The sequence below is a fragment of the Phyllobates terribilis genome, unplaced genomic scaffold (genome assembly GCF_046119375.1).
Source record: "Phyllobates terribilis strain yellow unplaced genomic scaffold, ASM4611937v1 Scaffold_5__5_contigs__length_657084704, whole genome shotgun sequence".
Lineage (NCBI taxonomy): Eukaryota > Metazoa > Chordata > Amphibia > Anura > Dendrobatidae > Phyllobates > Phyllobates terribilis.
The window spans coordinates 380004706-380029755 of record NW_027362765.1 but is presented as its reverse complement, the minus strand read 5'-3'; the positions used below and the strand labels follow the sequence as shown (position 1 = coordinate 380029755).

At 41.6% G+C, this 25050-nt stretch overlaps 1 protein-coding gene across 1 annotated transcript; it reads left to right on the top strand.

Moving 5' to 3' along the window:
* The first annotated feature begins 855 nt into the window (after positions 1-855).
* Positions 856-23905, top strand: TNFRSF1A (TNF receptor superfamily member 1A). The gene is made up of 10 exons (XM_073684899.1): positions 856-1154; positions 5744-5951; positions 13892-14020; positions 15857-16003; positions 16166-16247; positions 16654-16712; positions 19326-19478; positions 20804-20829; positions 21840-21993; positions 22639-23905. The coding sequence occupies exons 1-10, from the start codon at positions 1134-1136 to the stop codon at positions 22896-22898; spliced, it is 1239 nt and encodes a 412-aa protein (XP_073541000.1). The 5' UTR covers positions 856-1133; the 3' UTR covers positions 22899-23905.
* Positions 23906-25050: the final 1145 nt, after the last annotated feature.

Here is a 25050-nt window from a genome sequence, read left to right as displayed (position 1 = left end):
TCCGCCTCCATGTGCCTTACCACAAATCTTACTCCATTCAGTGACTGAAGTAAGATCTGTGTCGTAAGATATACCACAGCTCGTCATGAATTTGACAAGTAGGGGTCACTACGTCCTGTCACCGCCCAGTTCTGACAGCTTTGTCGGAGCTAGGCTTAAATGGTGTGAAAATGCCAAAAGTTGCATTGCTTCACGTTGCACAAAACTTTTGCGTGTTTTCAAAGCTTTTTAATACTGGCTTAAAAGCTTTGATGAATTGGAACCTAGGTATTTTCTGTTTTCTAAGTCTTAGTTTTTGGAGTCTTTTGGGCATTTTTTTCAGTTTCAGGTTTTGAAAAAATGCCTGGTGGGAAAAAGTGTCTCCAAACTTAGCACTGTCCAATCAGAAGGATAGCAAAAAAACTCTTTCAAAACTCTTCAAAAACTTTTCAGGTAAAGAATAACTTTTCCAAAAACTCTCCACAGAAGGACTATTTCCTGAATTGGTTTCTACTTTTAAACTCATTGTTTTTGATGGCCTCAATTGCCCCATGTGTATATCCCTTAGGGTTAGGGATGCGGGTGCAAGTCTGTAGAGTGGGGTACGTCCTATCCGTCCCTCCATCGGAGGTTGATGTGGACAGCGGTGTGGGCTACGTGTGGCCTACAGGCCACAGATTTGTGCATTGCTATTCTTAATGTCAGTGAACTTTTACAATATGGCTGAGGCTCCTACTTCTCCACTCCTCTGCACTCTCTCGCTCTCTCTTGCAGCATATCCGCCCCCACATTTGGTGACTCTGTAGTTTTGTCACTTCCTGAGTTTCTCTGCAGACTTCTGTATTTTCTCTGTTTCTGGGATACAGAGACAGCTGGGAGGGAGCGAGGAGGTGACGTAGAGGGGAAGAACCAGGATACTGGAGAGAGAAGCAGATCGACAGGCAGACTTCTAGGATCTGACAAGAGGGTGGGGGGGTCCTGTGACTGGAAGGGTTAAAGCAAACAGGTTCACTGCTCCGAAATATGAAAAGTTAACTTTTTTAGGAGACCAAAGACCGGAGTTCAATGTTGCCCTGAGGATAATATTCGTCTACAAGTCTCGGTTAATGATGAGTAAAATTGCCTGTCCGACTGTGCGGCGGAAATAACAAAAAATGGCCGGATTCTTCTACACGGTGAGTAGTCGGGGGTTTACGTATCACCGCCATGTCACGGCGCTTAAGGACACATTACTTATTCTACAATGATCCACCCTAAATTAAGGGAACCTTCTGTACCGAAATCTCATCTCAGGATAGATCTACGGCACCATACACATAAGACGCTGTCCGCCGGTCTGCCTCTTGTTTCAATGATTTTTGACAATTTCCCTTAAAATTTCGAATATATTTTACTGACCGAATTTCCACGACGGACCCGTATTTAGGACTAGTCGAAAATTTCCCTATTTACAGTACTTAGAGAACAGAAGGTGCCTGCGGATGGAGCTGAGCTGAGCTTGTGGAAGGAGAACCACAGAGATGTCATCAGATCAATAATGTTTTCTGAACGCACACCGACATTTATCAAAACTGGTGTAACTTTCGCCAGATTTTTAGGAAATGTATCATTTAGGGAATTTATTTGTTTAACGACTGGTTTTTGGCAGATACTTCTTTTCCTTTTTTTGTACTTTTTAGACAAGTTTATCAAAGTCATGTGCCAATTATAATGCATTTCGCATCATTTTTTATTTTGAGTCTCTTAATAATAGCCATTTAAAACAATAAAATAAAATTCCGTCATATTTTTCAGAAACGTGCAACTTTTTTAAGATGTTGCATAAAAAAAGGTTGCAAACTCACCGCAATAAGGAGGTGGGATAAAAAGCAGAAGAACATTTCTAGACGGAAGCGTAATATCTTTAAGATGTGTTAAACTTATCAAATAACGTGTGATACATTGATAACTTTGGTGCAAATAAAGTCACTGCAGCCATAAACAAAACTGACGTAAAAATCTCTCCTTCCCCTTAGCGTACTCACGTCAACTACGCAACTCCATATTTATCAAATCACATTAATGATCGCAGGTATTAAAAATAATAGTAATAAAACATTGCTAAATCTGGCAAAGGCATTTACAACAGTGAAATGTCAGAATTTGCACAGAAATTTTAATGCAAATGCAATAATAAATGTCTCCCACGACTTTGTACTGTTTGTAAAGCCTCTTTAAGGAAACGCCATGAGTTACTCTCGTTTTTTTATGCTTTTTTTTATTTTATATGGCATTTTTGTAACATTTATTTTTTTTGGGGGGGGGGGGGGGTTGAGCCTCTGGCTATACGCAAAACAAGCTGCATTTTGAAAAAATTAAAAGCGCGTTTAGGACAAAAGAAATGAAAACGCTGCAAAATGAACGATTATTCTGCACCGAAAAAAAAAAATATTCAGCTCAGCTATATCAGTATTTTTTTTTACAAGGCCCATGCATTGTATGCTCTACATTCTCAGGTAGAGATGTAGCAGTGCTGAGTTTGCATTTTGGTGCAATTTCCCATATTATACTAATGTGCATGTAGAACTATGCGTAGACAAAAAAAAAGACAAAAGGCCAATCCAGCTCCATAGAAATCATATATCATATGCTGTACACAGTAATGGCCGCGCACAGATGTAGCAGAGGCGAGCTTGTGTGTAAGCACAATTTGTCGTAATATACCAGGTAGTTTTACAATGCCCTGAAGAAGCAAGGAAACGAGTTTAGCTCTGCTACATCGCTTTGTGCTCTGCATACAGACGTAGCAGTGCCGAGTCTGCGAAATTTCAACGTGCGATCTGTATTTTTTTTTGCATGGGACTGCGGGTTATTACGATAAAATACACAGCCTCTAAAGGGTTACTAGAGTGACAACTTGAGCTCTGCTACACCTTACACGTGATTGTGTTAGTGTCAGGACGGTTCATTCCAGTTAGCTGGATGGCAGTGGAGGAACAAGAATGTGTTTCCTGGATTAGGAAAGCCGCTTGTGTTACGGGAAACTGCAGAATCACAGCCTAGTTGTACAATACTGAGACTGTACTACAACCCCCCTCCTCCACCACTACTGCAATGGCCTCATTGTGGTTTCACACAGATTCATTATGGACTTACGCCATTTTTTGGTGTAAGACCGTGGTGTGTACGTTATACTAACAGGATGGAAAGATTTTTTTTTCCCTCAGACTGGGGGGGCTACATGTAGACCCTAATTGTCCCACAGACTCCATGATACCACGTGCAAGCTGTATATAATTGCACATGGATTCTTTATGGCATCCGCTGCGGTTCCTTCAGTATTTCGCTAAGTTTAAAAATGTGAAAACTGTTTGTCGATATCATTTTTCTCTGCTGAGATCTGAACAGATCAAGTCATAGCCTAGGCCGAAAGCCTGAGGCTGCACTACTGACCGGGTGGTTCTGGTTCTGTTGTCATGGAGACTATTTTAGGGGCTTTCATTTTTATTGTTTTGTTGTTTTTTTTTTCATTCTTGGTAAAAGTGAAACACAAACCCCTTTTAAGTTTAGCTGTTGCCTGATCTTAAAGTCGGCCATAGAGACAACATGGATACCGAACAGGTTTAGATCTTGTTCTTGTTTCATTACTGAATAAAAGCCATTTTATCATAGTTCCCAAATCTGAAAGATAAGGAAGCGGGACACACAGTGTTTAGTGCTCAACGGCCATTTTTATTTTACGATAACACAGTACCTCAACCTCGCCCTGTGCTGTATATATGCCAACACAGAAATATCCTCCCAGTGATGCCCATTAGTGCTCCTGCACAGTATAGTACCATTTTCATTGAACCCACACTGCCCCCATATAATACTGCCTCCACAGTCCCCCACGTAAAGTATGATGCCCCACAACCCCCCACACTCAATATGATTCCTTCACAGCTCTCCATACTATATAATGCCCCCACACACTATGACATCCGACACTGCCTTCCACACAGTATGATGCCCACACAGTCCCCATCATACAGTATGATGCCCCCACAGTCCCTACATATGGTATCATAGTCCCCACAGTCCCCCAAACACAGTATGATTCCCCACACACAGAATTATGCCCCCACGCTATCCCCATGCAGTATAACACCCACACAGGCTCCCCAGCACAATATGATGCCCCTAAAGCCCCACACACAGTATGATGTCCCTGCTCATAGTATGATGACTTCACACATAGTATTATGCTCCCACACTGGTCCCCATGTAGTATAATGCCCTCACAATCATCCTGATACATTATGATGCCCTCACAGATCCTATGATGCCCTCACAGATCCCCTACACACAGTATGATGCCCCTGCTCACAGTATAATAATAATCTTTATTTTTATATAGCGCTAACATATTCCGCAGCGCTTTACATACATTATCGTCGCTGTCCCCATCGGGGCTCACAATCTACATTCCCTATCAGTTTGTCTTTGGAGTGTGGTGTGGGAGGAAACCGGAGAACCCGGAGGAACAGAGCTAATCACTGCGCCACCGTGCCACCATGGTGGTGCCACCACACACAGTATGATGCCTTTACAGCCTCCTACACACATTATGGTGTCACAACAGACAGTATGATGCCCCCACTGCCTCCCACACACAGTATCATGCTATTATATCCACAAAAATGCACATACATACACCTTGACTATGTCCTGCTCCTCATCTCTAATGCCAGTCATGTTACCTCAGAATGTCACATAACCTTCAGTCTCTCTGAACAGTAGAGGGAGGATCTGACTGTTCTCTGCTCCACCATTGGATTCAACCATATATGTGTTCTGAGGAGACCAATACAGATGAAGGCAGGTCATGCCCCCAACCTCCTGGGACAGAGGGACACTTCCCCAAATTCCTAGTGTAATTGCATCTTTTTGAGGCCCTAGTTACGTATAATGAGGCCAGTTTTAGTTCTATTGAGTTTTTTTTATCAAAAGTACCAGGACCCCAAAGGAATATTTTAAGAAAGAGGGCACAACAGACAAGCGGTGAGGTAGTAAATACAGATAAAGGTGATATCTTCTAAGCTCGAGAGTCTGTACCCGGCCAATTGAGCCTAGAGCTAGGCGTACAGTTCCCGTAGTGGTCAACTATAAAGGCTGTAGGACCTGAGACACTTTGGTGAAAAAGTGGGCATGTCAAGAGTGGATCGAGGAGTCTCTGAAAGCAGTGGAGGCATTCCGGGGACAGGAGAGGGCTTGGGGCAGGAAATAAATGCACAAACTTCCCAGAAATATTGACATCTATGCTATAACCTTTGGCTTGTTTGAGTAGAGAGAGACACCAAAGATAGGGTGGCCATAGTTGATGTCAGCTAAACCTGCCGATTTTTTTGTAGGATGGTCTACTGACTTTCTCCCAACATCTGTTGTTGGAACTGGATCTCATTGGATCAGGCTGTTGGAGTTCAACATGTCCTATACTTTGCTTCCAACGAGATAATCTGCCACTAGAGATGTCCGACAGTAGCTTATTTCCCTCTCTCCCAAACATAACGTTTAGCCAAGCCAAGCATGCATATGTATGGGGGTTAGGGAGGTTAGTCCTTTACATAGCAGCTTTCAAAATTCTGCTGGTTGCTCTCGGAGACAGACTACGGTGTAGCTTCACCCTGTTGTCAGATCTTTAAGCTAATGGTTCCAACTTTGTAACCTCCCAAAGAATCCTTTCTTGCATTGCTTTTATGTATTATTTCTCATCAATGACTGCTGCTATCTTATTGTTTTGCAGGTTTCCCTATTCTGGCTTTTGCCCACCATATGTCATACATTGGATATTCCCTTAGAGGCGGCTCTGCTAATAAAAGGTGAACCGGTGGGCTTCACAAGATCTGCTCACAGACAGAAGAGATCAGAAACATCAAATGAAACTGTGACCTGCAAAGAGGATGAATACAGACCAAAAAAATTCAACTTCTGCTGCAACAAGTGTTTGGCGGGTGAGTATGTGTGGATATAAAAGGGGAACTCTGCTTAGAATGGTCATCTGATAGCTGTAAAAATGACTTCTAAAATTTCAGTATGTAATACAGGATCTATAAGATGGGGTAATTAAAGGGTTCATCCAGCTTTAAATTAATTAATTATAATTAGGAAAAGCCTAAAAGAGTTTCTTTCACAAGCCCCTTATAGATAGGGACAGAGAGGTTACCAAAGATCTAATTGCGCTCATTATTATTCATTCCTCTCCTCCGGCCATTATTACCTGTGAATATTAAGATGTCCACCTGGATACTGAGCGGCGCTCTCACCCTGCACAGCAAGGGGGCGCTAGACTGAACTACACATTTAAGATGTACTACTAAATATATTGTTTAATTTGGGAGGATTTGTTGGACTGTCTGGGAAGTAGGTGGAGCTATGTGCCTATAAAGAGCTCCCTGTTTCATCTAGAGCCCATACCCTGACGAAGGGGGTCTGAGTATTCCCCGAAATGCGTTGATCTGCTTTTTGGCCCTTCAGACTCCCCATACTGAGTGACATCACGCGGCTTCCTAGCACATGCCGTTCAACCAAGGTTGGTAACCAGGGACGCCCCTGGCTCTACTACCCTGACTTCCTCCCTCCCATGTGCTCACCCTCAGCAACTGGATTCTCTAAAAATTGCTATTGGAACACAACAAGGACTTTGGACTATATATACCAATGAATTATTATCGTGGAGTATTTTTCTGGTGTTGTGATACCCAAGCAATGGGAATTTATGCTGTTGATTTGTGCTGATAATTATCAGTGTGTGTGTTAATACATTTATTTTCTATAGATTACCATAAGTTTTCTATTTGCATGTTTTTTATTTCTTGCATTTACCACACCATTCGCAAGTAGCGCGATAGATTCTTATTATATTTGACTATAATTAGGAAAGGTCATCAATGTTAGATCAGTGAGGATCCCATACTTTGCACCCCAGTTGTTTAAAGGGGCCATTGCTTTTGTGCAAGTGTCAAGTTTCCTTCAATATTTTCATTGGTTTCTGGTTCACACTTCATGTGTCAAGAAGCTACAGAGATGTCATTATTTGGAGAAGGTAGACCAAGGAAACCCTAAAGATCCAAGCTTATTGGGATCTCCAGACAGAAATATTTTTGGGTTGGAGATGTGCCCATCACTTGGTCAAGATCCAGTTATTTCATGACCAATTATGAAAACAGACACACAACTAAACCATCGAAGGTTGGTGAAATTGGGCATCCTTTCTCCTTATCTTTTAATCCTTTCTCCAACAAGGAATAGATGGGCAATGAAGATGGTGTAGTCCTTGTTTTGGATGGGGGAAAAGATGAAGAGATGACAACTAGCAGAAGACCAGATGGATATGACGCGCCCCTTAGGACATGGGGTACCCGGTGCCGGGCCAGTAGATGCCGGGGGATGTCACAGTTGCGGTGACCCGGTCCGTGACCCAGGGCAGTCAATAAAAAGGGGTTATTGATAGGGGATTTATAGTGATTGTATAAAGTTCGTGACCCCACCTGTGGTATGCGGCTAAGGGAGCCGCCGCTGCGGAGCAGGTCCCCTGGAGCTGATGTTACTGCAGCAGGGATGGTGTGGCTTTTCACAGGTAGAGCTTAGCTCCAGGGCAGTGTAGATGTAATAGGTTGTGCTGGGCATTGTAGTGCAGGGGTTGATGGCGCAGCAATAATCACAGAGACAATGGGGTGCAGTCCTCAGGATCTTTACTCACGGTTGTTGCAGTCCAAGTTACAGGTACCAAAGTAACTTCCCTCGTCGTGCTGCGCTTACTCAGGGAGGGGTTCAGTCCACCCTCAGATATCTCCGGAGTACATAGCGGGACCCCCTTCTGTGTCCTTTCTCTGGCCGTCTCCCTGCACCTCATACCAAGTGTCCCAATCCGGTACCTGCGGGCCTTGTCGGGCGACGTCTGTTCCGTCCCCTGGGTCCTCTATAGCTGCCTTCTTGGTGAGACTGATATGGACTGTTGGCTGCAGGACTTGAAATACTGCAGCCTCCAGTTTCTAGTTAAGTCATAAAGTTCTCTGCTAGTTGAGGGACCGGTCCTCTTTGTGTGGCCTGACTCCTCCACCTCCCGGTAGATTCGGGCGTACGGGTGGCTTCCAGCACTGCCCGTACCCCTAGGGTCCCTCCTTCCGTTCCTGTAGCCCTTCCTGCTCCCTCTCCTCTTTCTTCAGTCCTGGGCCTCTCCTCAGGCCCTCTGCGTAAGCACAGCTCCCGCAGAGCCCTGCTCCACTCCTCTGACTGCAGACTGACCATTCTCACTCTCTCCTCAGACTGAACTCTGTCCTGACTGGACTCTCCTAAACAAGATGGCTTCTCTATTTATACCTTTCTTCCATGTGCTCCCCTAAGCTACTTCCTCCACCCACACCCACTACATAGCCCCTCCCACAGCTAGGGACCCAGGACTGTGCTCTCCCTTAGGAGCAATCTCGCCCTACCCCCACTGTGGGTATGTGTTGGATGCAGGTGTTAGGGTCCCGAGCTGTACTCTTTCCTTACCTGAGAGTGAGATACCACACTTCTGGGTGAGATACAGTACCTCTGTGGCGACCGAACCCTCAGGGGCGCCACAGATGCTCCATTTGGCTTTTGCTTTGGGGCACCTTTTTTATCTATGTCCAGCCCAAAGCAGTTAGATATTTGTCAAACCTTGGAAAAACCTTGGAAAAAGTGAAGCCCTACAGGACTCACAAATTTTCTGGTTGTCACATTGGGACCTCCCGGGAATAAGCACAATTTTTTTCTTTTCTGTTTCACTCTCAGAGAATGGAGAGGCCTAATAGATTTCCAGAAGAGTTGCCAAATTTCCCATATGTCATATTAGGACCTCCTAAATAGAAGCACAACTTTTTCTTTTTTCTTTGCTGCCTCACTTTCGGAAAAAGGTGAGACTTACTGAACTCCGAGAAGATTCGACAAATTTCAAAAATGTCACAGTAGGACTTCCAGGAAAAAAGGACAACTTTTTCTTTTATGTGTTCAGGAGACTAATCAGTGGGTCAAGGATGTGACATTGGTCGGTTGGAAAGAGTGAAAGGTTTTGCAAACTAAAATTCAAGATTTTGCAAAATTCCACTTGGCCAATTGAGTGAATATTTTGGCTTTAGAGGCAGCTTGAGGAACCCCTAAAGGACCCAACTGTGCTGACCTTTTTTAGACCAGCATACTCTATTTTCTCCAAGAGTGCAGAGCTAATTCCTTGTCTACCCACCCTGCCCTTTTGTAAGACGTTCCTCCCATTATCACACCCCACACAATGCCATTTTCACTGGTAGATCTAAGGGCTTTTATGTGCAACCACAATTAAAGCTGTCATGCATAGATGATCACATGGAGGCTTAGGTCTGAGGTTTCGCACCTGTGAGGTTCGCTGCACTGTAGTCATTAGAGCAGAGCCATGAGTTGGTAACTCGGCTCTTCATTGTGATGATGACTAAGGCAGAGTGTGGAAAATGAAAGTCAAAAATGGTAGGTTATGAGAATCATCTCAGTGTCATGATATCTGCGGTTATGGTAAAGCAGAATGTATTCATGGGTGGAATACAACAAATGGACCCAATAAATGAGGCGTAAGATTTGTCACCATCGTAATTCCTGGCCAGTGCCCAATGCCAGTTAGAGTACCCCATAACAGCAACCACAGTGACTCTTTTACAGTGACGGCCCCCGTAACGACCACAATTTCTCCACAACTAGTAATGACAACCATTGTGTCCCTATAACAGTGACGACCAAAGTGGCAGCAAAATGTCACAATGCCCACAAAATCGTGAAACAGCTCCAATACACATCTGACACCCACAACACCTACAGAGACGCCCTAGAGTGTAACCATAAAGGCATCAGTTCCAGTGCTCCTATTAAGGATGGGGTGCGACAGCAATTCTCAGACACGTTGCCCGACCAAAACCATTTGTGCAACTTGTCAGGCAACGCTTGTCTGAGGCGAGCGGAGTTGTGTGTGAATTGTGCCCAGCGTCAGAAAATGGAAAACATTTGGAAACATTTACAACTCTGTATCCCAGTCACGGTGGGTCGCAGGTCACAGCAAGAAATTATTAGATGCAATCTTGCAATAGGCTACCGTGATCTGAATGTCACGTGACACATTGCCGTTTTAGCCCTGTTCCCATAAGAGAGAAAGCAACTTTGCCCCCCATAACAGTGAGAAGCAGACACAGTTCTGCTGTAAAAGCGCCCCCGTAAAAGAGAAAGCCGCAATGGCCCCACAACAATGCCCCTGTAAAAAATACAGTAACATTGCTCCTATAAGAGACAAAGCCACTTTTCCCCCATAACTGTGGCCCTATAAAAAAGGTAGACAGAGCACTCCAGTAAAAGTCCCAACCCCCTTAGAAAGAAAGCCTCAGTAGTCCTATAATAGTTCTGCTATAAGAAAGACATTCACATTGCTCCCATAAGGAGGCCTGCCACTTTACCCCATAGCGGTGCCTGTATAAGAGAGGCATATATACTGCTCCTGTAGAAAAGCCTCCATAAGAGAGACAACCACAGTGTCTCCATAATAGTGTCCATATAAGAGGGGCAGTCAGAGTGCTCCTGTAAAAGTCCCTCCTTAGACAGCCAGTGTGTCTCCATAACAGTGCTGGTATAAGAGGGGCTGTCAGAGCGCTTCTGTAAAAGTCCTCCCTTAGACAGCCAGTGTGTCTCCATTACAGTGCTGGTATAAGAGAGGCAGTCAGAGCGCTCCTGTAAAATCCCCCCCTTAGACAGCAAGTGTGTCTCCATAACAGTGCTGGTATAAGATGGGCAGTCAGAGCGCTCCTGTAAAAGTCCCCCTTTAGACAGCCAGTATGTCTCCATAACAGTGCTGGTATAAGAGGGGCAGTCAGAGCGCTCCTGTAAAAGTCTCCCCTTAGACCACCAGTGTGTCTCCATAACAGTGCTGGTATAAGAGGGGCAGTCAGAGCGCGCCTGTAAAAGTCTCCGCTTAGTCTCCGCCAGTGTGTCTCCATAACAGTGCCCCTATAGGAAAGACATTCACAGTGCTCCCATATGGAAGCCTGCCACTTTACCCCTTAGCAGTGCCTGTATAAGAGAGGTAGACATACGTTTCCTGTAGAAGGACCGCCATAAGAGAGACAATCTCAGTGTCTCCATAACAGTGAGGAGAGGTAGTCAGAGTGCTCATGTAAGAGTTTTCCCCTTAGAAAAAGCGCCACAGTGGCCCCATAATAGTGCCCTTGAAAGAAAGACATTCACAGTTCTCCCATAAGGAGGCCTGCCTTTTTACCCCATAGCAGTACCTTTATAAGAGAGGCAGACACACTGATCCTGTAGAAAGGAGTCCCTAACAGAGACATCCACAGCGGCCCCATAACAGTGTCCCTATGAAAGAAGCAGATACACTGCTCCTGTAAATGTCTTCTCTTAGTAAGACAGCAACTCTGGCCCCATAATACCATAACAGTGCCTGTATATGAGAGGTGGAAAAAAGAGAGGGGTCGCTCACTGGTCTATTCGGGTGCTCTGAAGAAAAGAGTAATCTCAATTGCAAAAAGAACTTCGGCACTCCATACATGAATATATAAGAAATATTGTATCTAGACTAATGTCACTTTGAAAAATGAAGTTTTTTTGCGCATAATTTGGCCAATTTATGTGTGCCCATCAACCACGACAAGGTCACCTTCGTATGATGGGAAACTACGCTACACTACCACTGGATATGCCACTCTTGGGCTGTAAGCCTGTATGGACAATATGTCTCTGCTTGGGCTTTTAACCTACAATGTATGGGCTTACATTGTAGGTTAAAAGCCCAAGCAGAGACATATTGTCCATACAGGCTTACAGCCCAAGAGTGGCATATCCAGTGGTAGCGTAGCGTAGTTTCCCATCATACGAAGGTGACCTTGTCGTGGTTGATGGGCACACATAAATTGGCCAAATTATGCGCAAAAAACCTTCATTTTTCAAAGTGACATTAGTCTAGATACAATATTTCTTATATATTCATGTATGGAGTGCCGAAGTTCTTTTTGTATATGAGAGGTGGTCACAGCACTGCTGTAAAAATACCTCGGTAAGAGAGACAGTCACAGACATTCATAACAGGCCCCTATAAGAAAGACAGTCTCATTGCTCCCATCACAGTGCCTGTATAAGAGAGACAGCCACTGTGACCCTATAACAGTGTCCTCATTACAGAAATGTAGGTGGCCTGTTTGCATTGTCTTCTGTCAACTACTTCCATGGAACTTTGCAACATACCATATGCCGGCTATTACAGCTCCCCCCGAGGGTCCGTACCCAGCTTTACATAATCCTAAAAGCGAAATCACTCGTGTTAATCAGAAACATGAATGTGAGGGATGTAAACTTGTCACAAAGAGGTTCGGGAAAGTTGCTGGAAAACAAAGTATTGCAAGAAAATCATCTACGACGTCTTAGGGAACGTGTTTTCTGTTTCATGCCTGGCCCCATCTCCGGATGCATCTGGATTGCCAAGATTAGTGGGAACTGGGAGGAGGGAGACTGTAAGTGTAGCCCCTCGGGCATTTGATCTAATGCCAGGTAGGAGTAAATCACAACAAACAGAAATCTGCAAAAATAATAAGAACATAAAGAGCTAACGAGCGTTAAGCTGAGAATATTATCCCCCTGCCAAGATTCCCTAATATCACCTTATGACACATCAGGCTACGCCTGTCGATCCAGACACCTGAACATGATCATTAGGAGCGTTGCAATCATAGACCTCGTATAGCTACAGGGTAACGGCCAGGGGGTCCTGCCGGGGTACAACATAGGATTCGATCGTAACATGCCGCGCCGCTCGAAATTTCACATTTCCTGTGGGGTCAGTCGATCCAGAACAGAGGCTGCCTTAATGGGCAAAATATATACTCTGTGCTACACCCAGGGCAAATCCTCACGGGCAGAGCATATTCACTACATCCCTGTGTCACAGAGCGCCCCCTCAAGGCTTGCATTAAAAACACAATGAATTGGTTTGAAGTGTTATTCTGATGGCAGTCTGTCTTCTGGGTAAACTGCTGCAGCTCAAGGGAGAGTTTCTCGATACTATTACGGAACTGCCATGATCAAACAAATAATTTATGGCACATGTAGAAGACCCTCCTGAACAATAAGAAGCTTCTAAGGATAACAGCCGGTCACAATTTTTCTACCCCTGTCAATTAGTTTATAAATATTCAAGGGGAATAACAGAGGATGGGCAAAATACAGAGATATGAACAAAAGGTTTCAATAAATGGTATTTCCAATTTTTACTCAAAGTGAACATGTAGAAAATGTCAGTGCGTAACAATAGTGGGTGCAGGGGTTGTAGTTGTGCCTCGGACTGGAGCCTAAAGGGGCCCAAAAGATCCTTTACGCCCATAAAAAATGACCATAACTATTAACGGTCTGTAGCCGCCGTGGGCTCTGTTTGAGATTTTGCATTGAGGTCATAAGTTGGGGTGACAGATCCCTTTCTAAGTATTTATGTGTTAATCAGCCCAACAGTATACTACGATACCAAATATCAGAAAGCCATGACAGATCAGTCAACAGCAGTTTGTTAGTGGTTTCCAAATATCAATGATTAAATACTGGAGTAAAAAGAAGTCAAATAAATGAAAAATCAAAAACTGTAATAAAGATATATTATATGGAGACCTATTATGGAGGTGCCGACATTATTAATTATAGGAGAGGCTGCAATTATGTAAGTTATAATATGAGGCTTAATAATGGAGTGAATACACCGAATCGTAATTCTGCTCTGGGCATAAGACACAGGGTTTATGATTCACACTCCGGATATAAGCGCGGATATTTATAGGATCCCTCTGACCCCATTATTCAGCCCTCGGTGTATGATATATGACTATCAGGTTAGCATCCATATAACGGAGCTTTATCTCTGCAGGTTACAGGGTGGTCAAGGATTGCTCTGGAGCAGGAATGAAAACAGAATGTGCCCCATGTGAGCCGAGCCGCTACAGGAAAACCCCCAACAGCTCCGAATTCTGTTCCCAGTGTAAACCCTGCTTATCCAGTGAGTACCGCGCGGGCGGCCGGCCTATGGGGAGAGAGTGATGATTTAGGGCTGCTGTTACTCATTCTTATTGTGTGCAAACACATTCCACACAGAAATATCCACAAAGGGAACGGTAACGTGTGATACATTTCCAGGAATAATAACAGAGGAACAACACAATAAAGAGTTCTAAGACATTAAGCTTTATGAGAAAAGCGCGATCTTACTAAAGCAGAGAAATCTGGAGAAGTGATAAATCCTCTATACAATGTGTGCAGAATGATCAGGCAGGGAGTATTTCACCACATCATCATTTTTATGCCGATTTTTCACCTCCGAGCTCCATAAACCTGAATGCTGAGGTTGGTGCTGCCCAAAAAGTTGAAGAAACTGACAGATTCCATGGATGGAGCTTATTATAACTGTTACTGAGACAACGGGCGGCCATATTACTATATATATTACTATATCACCACTGAGAAGAAGGGTGGCCATATTACTATATATATTACTATATCACACTACGGAGAAAGGTGGCCATATTACTATATATATTACTATATCACCACTGAGAAGAAGGGTGGCCATATTACTATATATATTACTATATCACCACTGAGGAGAAGGGCGGCCATAATACTATATATATTACTATATCACCACTGAGGAGAAGGGCAGCCATATTACTAGATATATTACTATTTATATTATTATATCACCACTGAGGAGAAGGGCAGCCATATTATTATATATATTACTATATCAACACTGAGAAGGGCAGCCATATCACTATATATATTACTATATCACCACTGAGGAGAAGAGCGGCCATAATATTATATATATTACTATATCACCACTGAGGAGAAGGGCAGCCATATTATTATATACATTACTATATCACCACTGAGGAGAAGGGCAGCCATATTATTATATATATTACTATATCACCACTGAGGAGCATGGCGGCCATATTACTATATATATTACTATATCACCACTGAGGGGAAGGACAGCCATATTATTATATATATTACTATATCACCACTGAGGAGAAGGGCGACCATATTACTATATATATTACTATATCACCACTGAGAGGAAGGGCAGCCATATTACTATATATATTTTACTCTATTACCACTGAGGAGAAGGGCAGCCATAATACTATATATATTACTATAACACCACTGAGGAGAAGGGCGGCCATATTACTATATATATTACTATATCACCACTGAGAGGAAGGGCAGCCATATTACTATATATATTACTATATCACCACTGAGGAGAATGGCTGCCATATTATTATATATATTACTATATCACCACTGAGAGGAAGGGGGGCCATATTACTATATATATTACTATATCACCACTGAGGAGAATGGCGGCCATATTATTATATATATTACTATATCACCACAGAGGAGAAGGGCGACCATATTACTATATCACCACTGAGGAGAATGGCGGCCATATTACTATATATATTACTATATCACCACAGAGGAGAAGGGCGACCATATTACTATATATATATACTATATCACCACTGAGGAGAATGGCAGCCATATTACTATATATATTACTATATCACCACTGAGGAGAAGGGTGGCCATGGGAGAGCCGACCGCAGGCTTGGACTGTCCCACAGGAGAACAGGAGAATCCTCAGGTGGGCCTCTGTGCAAGAGTTATATACATTTGTGATTGAGGATAATGTCACATTTGTATGTAGCTGAAGAGTGGGGCCCTGGAGCTGGTTACTGATGGGCCCTTGGCCCCCCAGTTCGACGCTGGCCGATAGTGTTAACATTTCTGACCGTTATTGGACTGATTGTGTTTCTTTCAGCATTTGGCCAAATTCAGTCACAACCCTGCACCACGAAAAATGACACCGTCTGCGGATGTCCGCCCGGCCAGTACAAGTCTAGCAGCGATCGGAAATTCACGTGTCAGCAGTGCACCGTGTGTAAGAACGGGACGGAGCTCTACCACTGTAAGTTTTACTCCCTACTTTTCTATTACTTTTTTAGGCTTGGTGGCAGATATTTCTATACTAGATAACTGGATGTTCATTGTGTTCTAGATTCCGATATTCTAAATTATTAGGTGGCAAACTAAAGGAATTTTAACATTTCGTCTAAAAAAAAAATTTCAGGTACGGCAGACCGTAACACTGTGTGTCAATGCCACATACACTTTTATCTGGACTCCAATGGAGAATGCCGCCCATGTGAGGAGTAAGTATAACCAGAAGTCGTGGGGGGTGACGGGACACATTGGGTCGGGGAGGATTAGTTCCTCTTCCCTCTGTAACAGTCTATCATTGTTAGTTTATTTACTGTAAGTGATATCTGTATTTGGTATGTAACCCCTTCTTATGTACAGCGCTATGGAATAAATGGCGCTTTATAAATAAATAATAATAATAATATGTACATTTTTTATACTTATATTGCCACCAAGTGGCAGGTATTGGTACTGCAGCTGGAAAATTGTGCAATATTAGTGTGAATGTGGCCATAGACTTCATATATTAGCCTGAAGAATGAGGACAAGTGAAGAAGAATTTGTATTCAGTAATATATTTGTGGGATTTATGTGTTTTTTTTTAGCACATTAGGTAACAATTACTTATGATTTTAGGTGTAATAATGCAGCAGACTGTGTGAATCACTGCCATATGCCCGTTAAAAAGCCAGAAGGTAAGTGATAAATCACGTCTGTATGTGCAGTAATCATCAGCCCATGGCTCTTTAGCTGTCACAATACTACAACTCCCAGCGCTACTATCAGGGTCATGCTTCCAATGTTATATCACTGACTATGTACATGAGGTTCCCCTTTAGAAGAAACCCAGCTGGTGAAGTTTCAGTAAGCAGAGGAAACTTTATTTCTCTTTACATCGGAGGCACATACACTTGGTAGTTGCAGATTATTTAAGGCAAAGCACGCTTAATGGTTACAGTCTTTTTTCCTGTCTATTTTTTGATACAGAGCTCCAGATCCCCTGCTTACATATAGTGCTCAAAAGTTTACATACCCCGGCAGAATTTTTCCTTTCTTGGCCTTGTTTCAGAGAATATGAATTATAACAAAAATATTTTTCTCCGCTCATGGTTATTGGTTGGGTGAAGCTATTTATTGTCAAACTACTGTGTTTTCTCTTTTTAAATCTTAATGACAACCAAAAACATCCAAATGACCCTGATCAAAAGTTCACATCCCCTGGTGATTTTGGCGTGATAACATGCACAGAATTTGACACAAAAGAGTTTGATTGGCTACTGAAGGTAACATCCTCACCTGTGACCTGGTTGCTTGTAATCAGTGTGTGTGCATAAAAGCTGAGTGAGTTTCTGGGATCCAGACAGACTCTTGCATCTTTCATCCAGCCACTGACATTTCTGGATTGTGAATCATGGGGAAAGCAAAAGAATATTCAACGGATCTACGGGAAAAGTTAGTTGAACTGTATAACACAGGAAAGGGATACAAAAAAAAAAAATCCAAGGAATTGATAATGCCAGTCAGCAGCGTTCAAACTGTGAGTAACAAATGGAAAATCAGGAGCTCTGTAAAAACCAAACCATGGTCAGGTAGACCAACAAAAATTTCGGCCACAACTGCAAGAAAAATTGTTCGGGATGCAAAAAACCCCACAAATAACATCAGTTGAAATTCAGGACTCTCTGAACACTAGCGGAGTGGCTGTTTCAAGATGCACAATAAGGAGGCCCTTGAAGAAAAATGGGCTGCATGGTCGAGTCACCAGAAGAAAGCCATTACTGGGCAAATGCCACAAAGTATCTCGCCTACAATACACCAAACAGCACAGAGACAAGCCTCACAACTTCTGGTACAAGGTAATTGGGAGTGATGAGACCAAAATTTAACTTTTTGGCCACAACCATAAATGTTACATTTGGAGAGAGGTCAACAAGGCCTATGATGAAAGGAACACCATTCCTACAGTAAAGCACGGAGGTGGATCGCTGATGTTTTGGGGATGTGTGAGCTACAAAGGCACCGGAAACTTGGTAAAAGTTGAAGGAAAGATGAATGCAGCACATTATTTGCACTCATCAGCCCGGAAGCTGCGCATGGGATGTACTTGGACGTTCCAACATGACAACGATCCAAAACACACGGCCAAGTCGACCTGTCATCGGCTACAGCAGAACAAAGTGAAGGTTCTGGAGTGGCCATCTCAGTCTCCTGACCTCAATATCATTGAGCCACTCTGGAGAGATCTCAAGCGCGCAGTTCATGCTAGACAACCCAGGAATTTACAGGAACTGGAGGCTTTTTGCCAAGAAGAATGGGCAGCTTTACCATCTGAGAAAATAAAGAACCTCATCCACAACTACCACAAAAGACTTCAAGCTATCATTGATGTTAGAGGGGGCAATAGACGGTATTAAGAACTGGGGTATGTGAACTTTTGATCAGGGTCATTTGGATGTTTTTGGTTGTCATTAAGATTTAAAAAGAGAATACACAGTAGTTTGACAATAAATGACTTCACCCAACCAATAACCGTGAGTGGAGAAACAGTTTTTTTGTTATCATTCATATTCTCTGAAACAATGCCAAGAAAGGAAAAATTCTGCCGGGTTATGTAAACTTTTGAGCACAACTGTATCTAGCTAAATAATAAAAGTTCTGACTACCTGAAGCCACCACTAGGGGAAGCTCAAGAGTGCACTGCATACTGTTACATGTATACCGTGTGCGGTGAGCTCCCCCTGGTCGTGACAGCAGACAGAATTCTATCATTCAGTGATATATCTGGTACCGACCACTATAAACTCAATATCTATTAGGAAATGTTAGATCTTTTGAAAATGTTTAAAAATTAAAATTACTTACTAAATTTCAAAATTAAAAAAATGATAGTTTTAATGAAGCTTAATCATTGTTTAATCCATTATCCTGCAACCTTTTGCTTCAATGTCTCAACACTTTCAAGATCTCTGCTTGCTGTCATTAAAATCTAATATTATTTTTTTATCTAAAAGCTAAAACCTGTAATGCTTCTCTCAGCTGAGGGTTTGCTACAACTATCCAGTCAATCCCTTGTGAGTTAAATACAACAGCTTCCACATCAATCTCTCTCTTGAATGTGCTGTTACAATGTATCAGTGCAGATCCCCCAGAGTGCAGACTTTTCAGTTCACAGAGGACTGCCTTGTAGCAAACCCTCAGCTGTGATTAGTATTTGGTCTGTACTGGTTTCCATTTGGGACTTTTACATTAAACCTGGCTCCATACTGGGACTCGTCCTGTTATTTTACATTTATATTCCTACATTTCAGAATCAAACATTATATCGATGATCTTCGCTGGAGTTTTGGGTGTCGCCTGTCTGGCTTTGGTAGCTCTGCTTGTTTTTAAGAACCGTGAGAAGTTCCTCTCCGTTTTACAGAAAAAGAACTCTCTCCCTATCACCGAAGAAACAGGTAGTGAAGGTAATAAATGGAAAAGAAACGTGGTCTCTGTAATTGTGGCTTCAAGTTGTTGGAAAACCTTTTTTTAGGTGGCCGCACGGGAAGTTCTTAGTGTTTCAAGTTGTTGGAAAACCTTTTTTTAGGTGGCCGCACGGGAAGTTCTTAGTGTTTCAAGTTGTTGGAAAACCTTTTTTTAGGTGGCCGCACGGGAAGTTCTTAGTGTTTCAAGTTGTTGGAAAACCTTTTTTTAGGTGGCTGCACGGGAAGTTCTTAGTGTTTCAAGTTGTTGGAAAACCTTTTTTTAGGTGGCTGCACGGGAAGTTCTTAGTGTTTCAAGTTGTTGGAAAACCTTTTTTTAGGTGGCCACACGGGAAGTTCTTAGTGTTTCAAGTTGTTGGAACACTTGAAAACCTTTTTTTTAGGCGGCGGCATGGGAGTTTTTTTTTTACCATGAGCAGGAACCCTTTTCCCTTTTATATGCCAGAATGGAAAGCTGTTCAGTAAAAGTGACACCCTCTCTGGTGGTAATATTACTTTTCAGGGAAAGCCACATCTAGGATTACACACGTGTACAGCAAAAAAGGTTCAAGAACCCTAATCGGATAGTAAAAGAGAGTAAAAATACGATTTTAAGAATATTAAAACTTAAAATAACTTAACTTTTCACAATGCAGAAATAAAGAAATAAAAATAAACATCTGCTATCGACATGTCCACAAAAGGTCCACTCTATCCAAATATAAAATTATTTAATCCAAATATGAATGCAATAAAGCTAAAAAATAATAATCAAAAAAGCCAGAATTGCCAATTTTAGGTAATCGAACCTCCCCTAAAAAAGGCCAAATAAAGCGATCAAAACATCCTATATACCCCAAAAATAGTCCCAATGAAAATGATAGCTTGTCACCCTAAAATTAACCCTAACAGAGCTCCATCAATGGAAAAATAAAAAAGTTAAAGGTCCCAAAAAATGGCGACAGAAGCCAAAAATTATTTTTTTACAAAGCCCTCAAATGTAATAAAATATATATATATATAGGTTCGGTTTGGCTATAATATACTGACCTCGAGAATCATGTTGTCAGGTCATTTTTACCACACAATGACGTTGAACAAAAAAAAAGACTTTAGGAGAATTGCGTGGTTTTTTTTCCATTGAACCGCACTTGGAATTTTTATCCTTTGTTTCAATACATTATATGGTAAAGTGAATGGTGTCAAAACAAAGTACAACGCGCCCTCAAAATAAACGATTTCTAATATGGCTAAAAAAACAAAAGTGCAAAAACATGAATTTGCGAAGAAAAGAGTAAAATTATGATGCATTTATTTTTATTTTCTAGGAATCGGCCAACTGAGAGATCCTCTGGTATGTGACCCATTTGTCCTTAATGGAATTATAGGGTTTGTCCCATTAAGAGTGTCTTCTTCTTTTAGCCAGATATCTTCTAAAAAAAGAGCGTCTTCTGCTCTGGAGGACTGAGCATGACCAGGTCTTACATGTTAGGCAATAGCAGCCATGTAATACTACACTTCTCCTATAGAGGTCACTGCAGGAGAAATGTTTACAGATTCCAGCAGTAATAGCAATTGATCACGGGAGGTTTCGGCTACTGGAACGGCACCAATTTGCAACAGGATGGATAGTCCACTTTTTAAGAGCAATTTTTTTTTCATTATTACTTAAATGCATGTATTTTTGGCAAAAAATATTTTTGCAACTGGGTTTCATTGAAAATTTTGCACAATTTGCATCATCTTACACAATTTGCAGGGAAACCAAGAGCTTATAAAAGTAAAACAGTGCAAAATTATTAATGAAACCCAATTGCAAAAATGATTTTTAGCCTCAAATACATGCATTTAAGTAACAAAAAAAAAAAATTGTCCCCAAAGATGGAAAATCCCTATGGTTGTCCCAAGATTGAAACAGATCACTTATCCACAGGATAGGTGAAAAGTAACTGATCACTGTGCCCCCCACTAATCATGAAAATCAAGGTCCTAGGTCCCCCATTTGATTAGACCAATGGTCGCACATGGGCCCTACTGCCCCTTTTACTATTTATGGGACTGGTGAAGATGGCTGAGCGCCATAGTTGGCTGTCTTGGCTGGAATTTGATGGCTATCACTACCTGATCACACTATTACTCTTGTACACCCAAGTCCAAAATCTTGTAGAAATCCTTTCAACGCAATGAAGAATGTGTACTGTGCTAAGTGGCGAGACACATCCACATTACTGCCCATGATTTAGGAATAAGATGTACAGAGGTCCACACACCCCAAATTTACCATTACTAAACCCATCACAGACCTATAAAAGGCTTAAAGAAATCAAAAATAACTAATACATTATTTCTTTCCTTTTTCTTTAGATGGTAACCACAAAGCCAGTGAATAATTCAAATTATCTTCCGGGACACATAGTTTCTGTTGAAGAAGAGGCACCTCGACAACAAAATGAAGCTCAAAACTCTACACTTCCATTACCGGATATCACGTTGCAGACCACGACACCGTGTCTACACAGTAAGTAAAGATATCAGGGTCATATACAATCAGTCAAATTTCATGCAGATAGAATGTCAGGAAAAGCCAGGTAGACAATCGAAAAAAGAAGGCTAAATCAGGGCTAAGTATCTGTCATCTATAAGACTTTCTGGTAGAGGGTGGACCAGAAAGAGGACTGCACCAGGGCTATAAATCTGTCAACTAAAAGACTTTTAGTTAGAGTCAGGACCAGACTATGAATTTGGAATCAGTAAGAAATCCTGGTAGAGGGTGGACCAGAAAGAGAACTGCACCAGGGCTATGAATCTGTCATCTGTAAAAACTTTGGGTTCAGGTAGAAGGTGGACTAAAAAGAGAAAAGAGAACTGGACCTCTAATGTGCAGAAGACTTTCAATGAGAAGATATATGTAAAAACTAGGCAAGCTATAAAATATTGTTTTGGTTTAGGATCTGGCCAAGTTTTTGGGAGTTGTGCTTTAAAGGTTTTGTTGACAACCTTAAGGCACTGGGGTCCTTTATTAAATTACTCTACTACAATCCTTGTTTTAGGACTGTACAACCTACTCCTTGACTTTTCTATAGTCGAAGTCAATGTATCATACAACTGAACAACATTTTAGTCATTTTTGAGGTTTCTACAACTTTATGTTTATTTTTTTTAGGTCCAGAAGTCCTTTACAAAATCATTGAATTCATTCCCTATGGTCGTTGGAGGGAGTTTATTCGGCGTTTGGGTGTCAATAACCATGTCATTGAGACGTCAGAACAAGACTACCGACATTGCAAAGACGCTCAGTACGCAATGCTCTCATTTTGGGTCCAAAATGTTGGTTCATCTGGAGAGTCAAAAGACTCAATGTTCAAAGTGTTGAGAGAGATGAACTTGGGAGGATGTATAGAGAGGATCGAGGAGAGCTGGTGACGATTCTCTTGGCTAAAACTGGATATGAGAATATAGGACTTTAGAACAAACTTTTTACTTGTGCTTTTTGTATTTTCACGAGAGCCCAAAGTTATATGTCATCCATTATTACAGCTAAGACATATTCTTCTGGCCTTCTCGAAATTCCCATGACTTATATCTGTGGCTGTATCTATACTAAGCTCAAAAGATTTTTTTTTTACATTACATATCAGTTTATCAATGGGATATTACTCGTTTCACCAAGGACCAGCACATAGACATGTCTTCACATTTGACCCATTTGTCTAGCTCAACTTCTATTGAGGTCAACCGAAAATCTAAACAGATGGGCAATGGGTCATGATGACATACAGCATCAAATAATCTAATTTTCAAGATAGACCTTCCACCCATCATAAAGAACCTTGGTCTGAGGTTGACTGGAATCTCCATTCTCTCCATCCAAAATAGATTTCTAACGCGTCATGAAGAGCTTTGGTCTGACGTTGACTGGAATCTTCATTGTCTCCATCCAAGATAGATTTCCCACCCATCATGAAGGACCTTCGTCTGATATTGAATCTCTATCTTCTGAACCCATATCCATACTGAAGGAAATTTTACTCTTCTGTATCGTTTCCCGTTTTCACCTAGGTTCCACCATGTGTCCATTAATTCCATTTTCCAAACCTCAGATCACAAAACAGTTGGCGTACAACCAACAAACTTGGAAAATGTGGATGCAGTCTAGGAGGATACATTGTCGATGTGGAGAAACAGAACAGATTCCTTTTCCATACATTCGATTTTGATTTCTAAAGACTTGTTCTACTTGACACATGACCCCTGTAAAAATATCCCTATCCAATGTATATATTTTTGAGAGCGTAGATGTTGTATATTTTTGTACCCAGCTGAATTCTATACGTTGCTGCCAGTTTCTCTCACTGGTAATCACAATGAAATAAATACACTGTGTTCCAAATTATTATGCAAATAATATTTTCTCAGATTTTCCCAAATTACCTATATGAATTGCAGTCATTGGAATTCTCCAGTCAAATAACTATTAGAGTACAATTGAAAGGTTTTTGTACAAACTGCCTATGATAACAGTATATTTTTAAAAAAATAAAACACTCAAACTGCACTCAAAATGCATGTTCCAAATTATTATGCACAGCAGAGTTTTCAACCTTTTCATTTCAATAAAGAACAAAAAAAATGGTCATTTTTGAAATTATAAGCATTAGCAGGTTATTACACACTGAAATCAAACAGTTTTCAACTCAAAACTTTATTCTAGGTGATGTTACATTTGCACATAGGACCCCTTGTTCGAAAGGAGCTTCTGAACTCTCTCGTCCATTGAATTTGTCAGGTTTTGGATGGTTTCTGCTTCAATTGTTTTGCATGAGGACAGAATACCCTCCCAGAGCTGTTGCTTAGATGTGAACTGCCTCCCGCCATCATAGACACTCCTTTTGATGATGCTCCAGAGGTTCTCAATGGGGTTGAGGTCAGGGGAGCATGGGGGTCACACCATAAGTTTGTCCCCTTTTATGCCCACAGCAGCCAGAGATGCAGATGTGTTATGTGCAGCATGAGACGGGGCATTACCCCCATGTGAACCCGGTCTTATTCCCAAATTATCCATCTTCAAAAGAGGTGATAACTTGTTGCTAGCGGAGGGTCCTGCCATCCTGAGATTAGGGCACTCACTTAGCGGATAACTTGCTGATCGCAGGGGTCACAACGATCCCAAGAATGGGGCTCTGAAATACCCACTTGGCATGCGTAAGTCCTTCATAAAAAATCCTGTTAAAATTGCAATCTGCTCTGATTGTTGCCTTTTTTTTATTTTTTTTTCCGTATTCTCCCTTTTTTGTTGTGTTTTTTGGTGCAGAGCAACTAAAAGGCATAACATGTAATTTATGATTTTTATTAAAAGCATTTAACCATATATTAAGAAAGCATTAAAAAATATATATATATATATATATATATATATATATATATATACGGTATAGAAGAAGAAAAATCTATATAGTTTTATGCCCAAATCAAAAGTAACTAACTGTGGTGAACAACTCATGAATGATTAGATATATGGAAGGATGGCCTTAGAAATTATAGAAAGAAGGGGAGGCAACTACTTTTTTAAGGGAAT